The sequence below is a fragment of the Armigeres subalbatus genome, chromosome 2, assembly GCF_024139115.2.
Source record: "Armigeres subalbatus isolate Guangzhou_Male chromosome 2, GZ_Asu_2, whole genome shotgun sequence".
Classification (NCBI taxonomy): Eukaryota; Metazoa; Arthropoda; class Insecta; order Diptera; family Culicidae; genus Armigeres; species Armigeres subalbatus.
Genome location: NC_085140.1, coordinates 197550866 through 197562763, shown reverse-complemented (window position 1 = coordinate 197562763; position 11898 = coordinate 197550866). Strand labels below are relative to the sequence as shown.

Here is an 11898-nt window from a genome sequence, read left to right as displayed (position 1 = left end):
TTTAGGCATAACAAGAAAGGGAAATAGAAATTCTGTAAAAAATGTATTTTATTATGAAAAAATATACGGCAAATATAAACAAAATGGCGACTCTACAGCATTACTCTTCTGATGCGTTTCTTTTTTGTTCCGAAACTTTGGAACGATAACAGTAAAATTATTTCTTGTTAATGAATTTACTGACAAGCCATGAACACAACACTTATTAATAAAAGCTGCCGATGGTAAATACCCTATTCAAAAATGTTAAGATGGATAAAATTTTAAGTGGAAAATGTGATAACAACTATTGTAATGATAATATGTTATAATAGCTTTAAATAGTTTCTTTAAATTTGAAAGTAAACAATAATCATGATGTTTGGCTATAAATTAAAACTGATGTCAAGGCTCAGTATCACAGACAATTTTAGTTTATTTCATAAATTTGAAGAGTTCTCGGTTCATATACGAAGCATTTTCCAGCGGAATTTTACCCTCCTTATTCCTTATCAGAAGGTCCGCTCCGTTTTCAACCAACATTTCGACCAACTCCCAATCGTTATTTTTGAAAGCATAATGCAGGGCGGTATTCCCATCACTGTCTGTGCCATTAATTTGTGCTCCGTGGTCCAACAGTAGCTGTACCGAACCAACATCATGACCGTACCATCTAGCCGACCTCATTCTGTCGGTCAGCATCAACAGAGCATTGCATCCCCATTCGTTGCGACAATCCAGATCTACTCCTTTCTTCAGCAATTGGCGCATCAAGTGGATGTTCGGTCGTTCCATGTAGCTACACAACCCGATGATTGGCGTGTAATCACAGTCTCCCTTATAATCATAATCCAAGTCATAGTCGAACTCTAGAAACTTTTCAGCTATAAAAATATGTGCACTGCAACATGCTCTATTGAAAAGACGAGAAGCTTCCTCTCGCGAATGCTCGAAAACGGAATCAAATATGATCTTGGTGGTTTCTGGGTTGTTCTCCAGGAAGGGCTGATAATCACAACTGAAGAAATCTCGATTTGAGACCAAAAAGCAGCTCAAATATTTATGAGCGTGATCTTTGAAGGACGGTTTCGTGTTCATCAATGGCAAAAGTGCATTACCCATGCACACATTCCTGTTGCGCAAATGACAGTCCAATGCGTTATCACCGTCATCATTAACAACCTCAAGATCAATGTTGTGCTTTCTAAGTACGCTCAATGCGTCACAATTTCCTATCATGAAGACGGCAGATTCATTGTGGTTCGTTAGTGCGTGCACATTCGCACCGCATTCGATAACTCTTTCTAACAGTTCACACAAAGGTTTTCGTTCCATATATAAAGAGCAGACCTTATGGAGTACTGTATAACCTTCGGCGTTCGTTCGATGTACCAAAGATACTCCTTCAGGATGGTTTTCAATGATGAGGTTAAACATTTTCAGGCTTCGAACGTAGTGGATTGGTAGATTGCCTTCGTCATCCGTTGCATCGATGTCACAGCCCGATTCCAACAGTTGGGTAAACCAGCTTGTGTTGTCTTTGTCTACAGCGTAATGAAGTAGGGAAAGACCTTTCGTACCTCGAATGGCGCTTAGTGAAGGTGTTTCGACTTTAGATTTGATTGAAGATTCGTCGAATTCTAATTGGAATTTGTGGAATGCCAATATTAGGTCTAGAATTAAGGTGAAAAATAAGAAAACTTTCTTCAAATATACAGATGCTATAAAGATGCCTGACAAACTTACCATAACCTGGATAAAGATCTGGATCTTTATTTCGTGCTGCTTCGATCTCTTCGGCCAGCATAGGAAAATATTTCAAAATTACGTCGCCGTTCTCTTCATAGAAATCCTTATCATTACTCCACAGTAAGTTTTCTTTTAGGGTATCCAAGTTACTCAGCAGATACTCTGCATGGTGCTCCATGATGAACACAACAGACTCAAGTCGTTTAGAGTAAAGCATCTCCTTCAACAAATTGAATCCACGTTTGGTTTCGAAGAACTGCTTCACTTCTGGATGATCATGATAGATTTCCGGCAAATTATCCAACTTTCCCGAATGAATAAACTCGTGAAGGACTGTGGTTTCACCGTAGGATACCATGCCCAACAGCTTCGGATTTTTACGAATTTCTGACCAGCAGTAATCAACGGCAATATTTCTGCACATTAAACAAATGAGGATTGTAACGTTTTCCCATTGATACGACAAATCCAACTTGTAGTGCGAGATATATTCGGCGATTTTTTCCCGCATTGGACCTTTTCTTAAATGAATCAAGCTTGACAAACTACTAAGCTCCGTGTTTTCATAGTGGAATATTTTCTTGAATGCTTCCGCTTTGTCTTCGTGATAATACTTTTGTCGGTAACTTATCATTTTCAGCAACACATAATCTAACAACTCAACGTCTTGTTTTGACATGAGGGTTAAAAATGCATTCATTTGATTCGAGTTCCGCTGAGTGCAGTCGAAATGGTCGAAATGCTCAGTAAGCAACCAGCAGATCGTGTCTTTCCGAAGTGTCGAGCATGCCGCCATCAACGGACAATGGTTTGGAATACTAAGCTCTGCTCCTTGCTCATACAATCGAGTAATTATGTCGTTCCTTCCGATTGATGCTGCTAATTCTATAAACGTTTCTTTTTTCTGATAGGATTTTTCGTGAGATCCAGTATAGTTCCACGACAGAAATCCATTTGGAAGCAGTGTTCGCACTATTTTACATACTTTAAGACGATTACTACTGTCGGGATGTATTACAGCCACTTCTTCACCATCGACAGGAACAGTCAGAAGTATGAAAACGGCCTTTTCCAAATTGCCGTCCCTTGCGCAGCTCTTCTCCAACTCCTTACATGCATTACACTGCTCCTCACCCACCGCAATCAGGTTGTACCTCCGCAACCATATCCTGTCTTCGCCGTTCCACTGATACTTCTCCTGCAAATAATTCCTTATCTTATCGAAACCTTCCTGATAGGTGGCCAGGTATTTGTCAATCAGTGTTTGATCACCCTTCCGAATGGCGCGATGCAACTGGGTACCTTCCGTCACCGGGCGATAAATATTCGTTGAAGGCAGTTTCCGCTTTTCCTCGTCTTCGGTTTCAAACACATCAATTTGCAATGGATCAAGCTCATCTTCGGGATAATCAGCAAATAGGCCAAACCCAAAACCCGGATCTTGTTCCTGCTCTTCCATAGTTTCAGTCGAACACGATTTAAGTCGGACTGCTTCCAGGTTGAATGTTGCACTAAAATGAAATCGTTTGGATGCTACTGGTTTATATGCGTATCAACTAGTCAAGTTGGAATTATTTCGTAACGTTGCAGTTCATCTTGTGTCGGTATTAATCAATGTTTGTTCATTGTATTGCCAACTTGAATGAAATAGCGCTTTCCACTGTATTATCGACAGTCTTACCAATTCTCATATTAAAGTAAAGTATTCCAAGTAGTGGTATAATAGCTTTTCTGCCAAATTCCATGTAATGCATTAAACGGAGCTCATTAGGTTTGACTCAGTATTTGTGATAGCAACATTCCCTTGAGTAAATAGTGATCAATTCATGTAATTTGAAACATAACTGTTTTATATTCCAAGAATTACAATGTAAGAGTACTTAGTTAACATTCACTTGTGATATCGATTTCTAATGTATTGTATTTCGAAAACCTCCATTGGTTGGTAGAAGCACGTGACTTTGTGACAAACTGCAGCTCGATAACGCAACTCGTGCCATGGCAACTCGACTCTCGGCTTACTGTTTGATGAACACAGGAGGAGCTACAAATCATTCTTAATGACATACACTAATAGACAGTGGCGTAGCCATGGAAACTTATAGCAAATACGTAGCCCCTTCCTTCAGACAAAGGGACTAACGAATAAGGTCTTCAGAGCTGAGCAGAATAGATAAGTTTGCATACGTTTTGGCATCATTTCCATGGGAAAACTGTCAAAACATACCCGACCAGTAGATAGTAACAGATTTATATCAGACCTTGTTATTCTGTTACAGTAGTTTTTCATAACAGCGGTTGTTATAAAACATGTACCATTAGTAGTTAAAATAACAAAAATTGTAACAAAATCTCTTCTAGTTTTAACAAAAACATTACTAAATATGTTATTTTTTGAACAAAAATATAACTCGTTGTGTTACATAAAAAGTGGTGAAAATAGCTTGTACTATAACAAATTATGTTCTTGAAAAGATTATGATTATCCATAATGTAGGCAATTAACTTTGTCCAGCTGGCTCAACTTTGAATGTAGGTTCGAGTTATACTATAGGTGGTACCTTCGTTTTTCCAATTCCTATCTACCAAAAATGTAGGCAATTTTTTTTTCGGTAGAAATAAACATAACACATTATGTTATGACGATCATGAAATTTTCTTTCCTCCATCTTTGGCAGAGAAATTATAACAAAATTATTGCAAGTTTTGTTATTTGTAACACATATTGATATAATTGTGATAAAATTTTGTTATGACTAACTGGTCCGGTACGCAAACGTATCTCTTCCGCTCATCTCTTTCCAATTAAAATCCGAAAATTCTTTAAGTTTTATTATTGATCGACTTTCAGTCAGAAAATGCAAAAACTTTCATGTTTCTAGCTTTCTCCATGCAAATTGCTAAGGGACAAGCCAGAGTAAACGCGACGTGCGATGCGACGCGACGCGACAGTGCAATTTGACAGCCTGTTGATATTGATTGTTATTCTTTTACGTGAGTCGCGTCGCGTCGCATCGCTCGTCGCGTTTACTCTGGCTTGCCCCTAAGTATCAGCCTGAAGGGTTCCAAAGTTGCATGTAATACTCATGACAATATCATTTAAGTAAGCCAAAATTTCGAAATAATCATGCATTCACCAGTTTTTTTTAACTAAATTTATTTGTTAATTATCTAATACTTACATTCATCTCTTGGACTAGGTGTTCCGTGTTTTCTTAACACTATCATCCATATTTGTTATGTTACATTTTTAGTTATTATTAATACATTTCAATTGCCTCTGGCAGTTAGGTTTTTTCTTCTGGTTGAATTGAACCATGTAGGAATTACAATGTTTTTAACTTAAACTAAACGTAACCTAATTTATACTAAGGGTACAAGGAGCTTATCGTTACAATAGAAGATTGCAACGATTTTTGTCTAAAATTGGAAATTATTTTGTTGGACATTTGTTGCAATGTCACAATATTAGAAATTCTATGAAGTTTATTGGTACTATACCACGGAGGCAACTTCAGAATCATTTTCAAAATTTTACTTTGAATCCTCTGAAGTGCCTTCTTTCTGGTATTGCCAGGCCTATGCTAAGCCCTCGTGTTTAGCGTAGCCAACACCAACACCAACGCCGAGCAACGTACGTCAAATCTAAAAAAGCTTAACATCATAAAACATCCAAATTCAGCTTTCTTCAATATGCAACTTTAATCGAGAATATTCATTAAATATGACTAATGAGTTTAATTGATTCAAAACTTATCTACATGATCAATTTTGATTTTACTTACATGGAGAACAACAATTTGTCTTTTATATCACCGTGAAAAGCTTGAGCAGAATTTAAAAATAAATCCTGCTCTTTTATTGTTGTGGATATTTTTAATTATCAAGCTACAATCATTGGTGTTGTTGACGATTGTTGACATCTCATGCAACTGACAGCGGTCTATCTGCACACTGTGCCCGGGACATTGAGGCTATTTTTAGACTAAGGGAGTTAGATAGGGATGTCTATAGCCTGGGTATTGCAGCAACTAGTCCATATTGGCACAGCATACAACATGGCTGGTAGGGTGGCTCAAATTAGTATGGGAAAAACTTTTTTCAATTTTTTTGATGGGCCGCCCTCTTATTCGGTTCTATTTGATGCCCTGATGCTCTGGACAAAATTCCAGCCAAATCGGTCAACGTTTGGGCGGTGCTAAACTCGTTGGAAGTTTATATGCAAAAATGTATGCAGAAACATCCAAAAACAGTGAATTGCAGTTGGACGGCACAACTTACGAAGAAGAACTATGATACTCATTCAGATCTTGAAGAACTTAATACAGAATGTTATGCAGAAAACCGCGAGAAGATTAGAGTTTGCCCGGCTAAGTTATTAGCATTTCTCTGAAGTGGGGTTTGAGCAAATTTCTTTTCTTTTACCTTTGAAAAGAAATAAATTCACCCCTACAACACTCCAGTAAAATGCTAATATCTTTGCCTAATAAACTCTAATCTTCTCGCGGTTTTCAGCATAACATTCTGTATTTAATTCTACAAGAACTGAATGAGTATCATTGTTCTTGATCGTAAATTGTAACGTCCAACTGCAAATCACTGTTTTTGGATGTTTCTGCATGCATTTTTCCATATAAACTTTCAACGAGTTTAGCACCGCCCAAACGTTGACCGATTTGGCTGAAATTTTGTCCAGAGCATCAGGGCATCAAATAGAACCGAATAAGAGGGCGGCCCATCAAAAAATTGTAAAAGTGTTTTTTGAGCCACTCTAATGGCTGGTCTAAAAATTTGTTCGTAGATCTAAAGTTTGTTCTTAGAATATTTAGCTTCGCTAGACCAATTAATTGGAAGCCCATTCATAGTGACAATGTGTCTGATGGGAGGTTTCAAATAAGAAGCTCTCGGCTTTTGTGGTTAAATTATAAGCTGAGTTTTGGAAAAATTCGGCGAAATTTTCCATTTTTGCAAGTAAGTGTAGAAAATGTCCAAACTTTTTTGCAATCTTCTACAAATGACACAAAGGCTTCACCCTTTGGCTGAAAGGCCCGTGTCATCTGCAAACAAAGATTTTTGACACCCTGGTGGTAAATCAGGTAAGTCAGAAGTAAAAATGTTATACAATGGGCCCCAGTATGCTGCCTTGGGGAACACCAGCTCTTACAGGTAATCTATCAGATTTAGAATTCTGATAGTTTACCTGCAGTGAGCGATTTGATAAATAATTTTGGAGCAATTTAACCTTTTGTCTGTGCTCTGGGGTCAATATGACCCCAGGCCACTTTGAGTGACTGCCATTTTTTTAGTTTTCAACACCCAAGTTGTATTTGGCAACATTGTTCAGGATGTCCAGGACTACAAAGTGGTTCTCAATATAATGAGCACTTCTTCCAAGATGCGGCGCCAGTGAGCTGTTATATTTCAGTATATTGTTCCATGTGAGATCTGTTGTATTTTGGTTTGTAGCATTTTAGGCAAACATGAATGTTGTGGTAGAGTTCATCAAAAGTTTTTTTTTGTATTCAACCTGCTATCGCTGGAGCTGCAAATAATAGAATGTGTTCACAGAATATGTTTTAGGTCATCCAAGAAAACCCTGGAATTAAGGCCTTTGGGTTCACATGCGTAACCAAAGATCAGCCAATTTGCCGCCTATTTTTAAAATTCCCAATTATCACTTCCATCACAAGACAGTTCATTCCCACTAGACGACCTTTGATTAAGACGCCATTTTAACAAACTTCAAATTTGTGCGATAAGAATATTTACACTGAGGAGAATTGTATATATCGGAATATCTTGAGTAGTCTAAAATAATGAATTCAAATATACCACACCCTGGCGGCCAAGTTCTAAACTAATCAACGCCTGCGGGATCTCAGACTGCTCTGTAAAATGGAACTGAACAAATATATGGTCAGTCAAATCACATCAAACTGAATGCACTTCCCCATACGAGCCAATCCAAAAGGCTCGTAACGATTAACCCCAAGAAAACCCAACAACTATTAGGTCTCAACAAAGGGATCTCAACATCTACACCGGTCTAATAACTGGACACTGCCCTGCAGATACCATCTACAAAAGATCGGAGCAATCCAAACCTCAAATTGCCGCTTCTGTGACGAGGAGAGAGAAACATCAGAACACATCCTCTGCTATTGCAGTGCACTCACCCAACGTAGGTTCAAAGTTCTCAGCAAGCCCTTTTAGGGCCTGCTGACATATGGATCTTATCCCCAAGGACGTGGTTGGCTTCATAAAGCTAGTCTCGCCAGAATGGGGAGTCACATACTGTAACTCAGGATCTCTATTCATCAATAATAGATGGTCTTGAGTTCAGTCGATACCAAGGTATCTCAGTGACAAACATGTTACTGAGATAACTTGCGTATTTCACAGTAAAAGGGTATATCACAATAGTCCTAAAATCTGGACGCAGTGATCTTCACCCGACAAACGAGGAAAAAAAAAAATCAACGCCTCATGCCAAAGCACACGCCTTCCTGCATAACCTATTCAAGAAAGGTGCAGTTCAAAATGGGTAGGATTTTCGGATAAAAGGAAAATTATCATGAAAAATCACCGTTTTTGTACCCTTGTTCGCTAAAACCCCTCCCCGCGATGTACCCGCCACCAATAGTCAATCTTTGGTTACGACCTGAAAGATGATTAAATTATCTTCCTAAATAGCCCCAAAAATCCAAAATCGGTCAAACATTAAAAAAGTTATAGCAGTTTCAATTTGGGGTCAATTTGACCCCAGAGCACAGACAACGTAAGTTTTTTTGAGCACAGACAGAAGGTTAATAATGTACAGAGGAAAATTAAAATTCATCAATTTTACAATCAAACCTTCATGCCAAACACTGTCAAATGCTTTCTCTATATCAAGAAGAGCAACTCCAGTCAAATATCCTTCAGATTTGTTTAGTCGAATTAAATTCGTAGCTCTTAATAACTGTTAAGTGGTTGAATGCCCATGACGAAAACCAAATTGCTGATCAGCAAAAATAGAATTATCATTAATATGAACCATCATTTAATTTAAAATAATCTTTTTAAACAGTTTGCTTATTGAAGAAAGCAAACTGATTGGGTGATAACTAGAAGCCTCAGCTGGATTTTTGTCCGGCTTCAAAATTGGAACAACTATGGCGTCTTTCCATTTATTAGGAAAGTATGCCAATTGAAAACATTTGTAAAATAAATTAACCAAAAAGGATAAAGAGCTCTCAGGAAGTTTTTTGATAAGTATGTATAAAATACCATCATCACCCGGGGCTTTCATATTTTTAAATTTTCTAGTGATACATCTCACTTCATCCGAATTAGTTCCCAACGAAGGGTCAAAAACATTCTCTTGATTGAGAATGTCCTCGAAGCTCCGTGTAACCTGATCCTCAATTGGACTACCTAGACTGAAATTATAGGCACTCTCGAACTGCTGAGCAAGTTTTTGAGCCTTTTCGCCATTTGTTGTAACGATTTTATTTCCCTCTTTAAGCGCTGGATTTGGCTTTTGAGGGTTTTCGTTAATTTCGTTAATTTCCAAAAGGGTTTCGAACTGGGATCCAACAGACATTATTCTCTCTATTAAGTTAGTATTTCTCAGAATAGCAAAACGGTTTTTAATCTCATTTTGCAAATTGCGCCAAATAACTTTCAACGCGGGATCGCGAGTTCTTTGGTATTGCTTTCGCCTCACATTTTTAAGACGGATCAGTAGCTGAAGATTGTCGTCAATAATATTGGAGTTGAATTTAATTTCACATTCAGGAATTGCAATGCCTCTGGCTTCGACAATCGACAAAGATACGAGCGCATTATCAATATCACTTTTGGTATCGAGAGGAATATCAACATCAACATTCCTATTCCGTTTTATATACATCCCAATAACCTCTATGATAAATAAAAGTAGAGTTAATTGGATTGTTAATGGCTTCTTGTGAGATTTCAAACGTCAAAGGAAGGCGATCAGTGTCAAAGTCAACATGAGTTACCAATTGGCCACACAGCTCACTTGAATCCGTTAAAACTAAATCAATTGTCGAAGGATTTCGACTGGAAGAAAAACAAGTTGGTCCAATGGGATATAGTATAATATCCCGCAGAACAATCTTCATATATTTTTGCCTTTCTCGTATACTAAGTATACGGAAAGGCTATAGAACTGCTCCAAAACCGAACTTTTTATAGAAGGCTCGGAGACCCATAGTGTTATATACCAATCGACTCAGCTCGACGAATTGAGGTGATGTCTGTATGTGTGTATGTATGTGTGTGTGTGTGTGTGTGTGTGTGTGTGTGTGTGTGTGTGTATGTGTACAAAAATGTGAGACACGTTTTTGGGCATTTAGCATCATCCGATTTGCTCGCAACAAGTTGCATTCGACGCGGAATGCAGTCCCATTGGTTCCTATTTAAAATTAGATCGATCGAACTTTGCGTTTCGGAGTTATGGCCAAAAAACTGTTTTAACGTGCAAAAAAAAAGCAAAATGCTCTGCTCTGGATTCGAACTCGTGACCTCTGAAACGGGAAGCGGTTACTACACCACTGTACCATCGATACACATAACATGTGAGAAGATAGGTACAGATATAAATCATCGAATTGGGCATGTATTCATTGCCTCTATAAGCAACAACATTTACCCTGCTAGGGTATCGTTTCCTATACTGGAAGTATTAATGGATTAAGAAAAGAAAATATTAATGTTTCTCGTTGGTTATTAAAATATACGGTTTTAATACAACTTAGAACAAGATGCCGTGGTGAGTATAAGCCGTTTGGCAGCGCAGTATCATTACTTGACATTTTACCGGTCGCTACTAAACGCGCTGCAAAAAAAAAAGGGGAGCTGATAGGTGATCAAATTTGGTAGCGCGATAACAGCGCTGCTATTTGATGAACTATTAAACGTCACCGGTACGGAATGCAGCCACCAAAATGATAACCGAAAATAGCGGCACCGGTCGAAAAAGAGTGACTAAACTAAAATGCTAGAGCAGCGAGGGTGATCAAAACACTCGCACCTAGTAATGATGCTCTAATATATAAGCTATTGAAACCGCTTGGATATGCTGTTCATTTATTGGAGATAAAAGTAGATTCACTATTATGCGAGGAAATCAATGCAAAATTATAATAACATAATTACATCCAAACTTAAATAAACATATGTGTATAATACATTATTAATAAGAAACCCTCCACTTAGCGAACTGGACTATCGAGTTTCATAACTGGCGCCTTATGAATCTTCGACAAATTATACCACCAACAGTGTTTCTTATACGCAGTTAGCTTCCCGAGTATTCAAGCGTCGACGGGCGTGTGGTCTACATACCGGCCTCCCGGCCCTGGCGTCCATAGTTCGAACCCAGTCTGCCGCACTTTCTTTTTTTTTTAAATGAAAATCATCATTCATAAGGCAACATATTGAAATTCATACCGATTTCTTGTGGCAAATTTTCATAAGGCGTTTTATTGAAAATCATACGTCCATTTTTCTCAGTGTAGGTTACGGGTGTCCTATGGAAAGTACTATTAAGCGCTAAGAAAAGCACAAATACCCTATATAACAGCCTGTAAATAATCCTCATGTACACGCTAAAATGAACTACTCAAAATTGAGTCAAATCCAACTCATTTTCATTAAAAACGGACAACTCAAAATTTCAGTAAAAGATACTACTACAATAAAATGATGATTTCGCGAAAGTTAAGCTTGGCCTTCCATCAATTTTTAGTATGACACCTACCTCCTTCATTATCTAAAGTTCAGACCTGAATTCTTTCAAATATCCCAAATAATCATATGGATTCAATTATAGAAATGTCATGAATATAAATATAAACAATACACAGCATTAGGTTCCATGGATTAATAGCATGGAAAATATTAAATACAAAAATTTTGTTTGAATTTTCTAGTATTCAAATTTTTTTCTTGCAATGCGTAATATTATACCACACTCCTAGAAAATATGAGTTTCGAAAAAAAAGATGGCTAACACGAGGATCGAACATAAATCCTCTGATTGAGAGCCTATCACGTTACCACTGAGCTATCTTTGTTTCTTGAGAGAGCAGTGTTCGAAGAACAAGAGGCTACGCGATTTGCAATAAATAACTATTTCGATGCATCAAGACATCGGCTGCT

At 37.8% G+C, this 11898-nt stretch overlaps 1 protein-coding gene across 1 annotated transcript; it reads right to left on the bottom strand.

Moving 5' to 3' along the window:
* Positions 1 to 302: 302 nt before the first annotated feature.
* On the bottom strand, positions 303 to 3930 carry LOC134215715 (uncharacterized). Its single transcript, XM_062694843.1, has 2 exons — positions 1726 to 3930; positions 303 to 1652 (listed from the first exon to the last, which is right to left on the bottom strand). The coding sequence occupies exons 1-2, from the start codon at positions 3185 to 3187 to the stop codon at positions 415 to 417; spliced, it is 2700 nt and encodes an 899-aa protein (XP_062550827.1). The 5' UTR covers positions 3188 to 3930; the 3' UTR covers positions 303 to 414.
* Positions 3931 to 11898: the final 7968 nt, after the last annotated feature.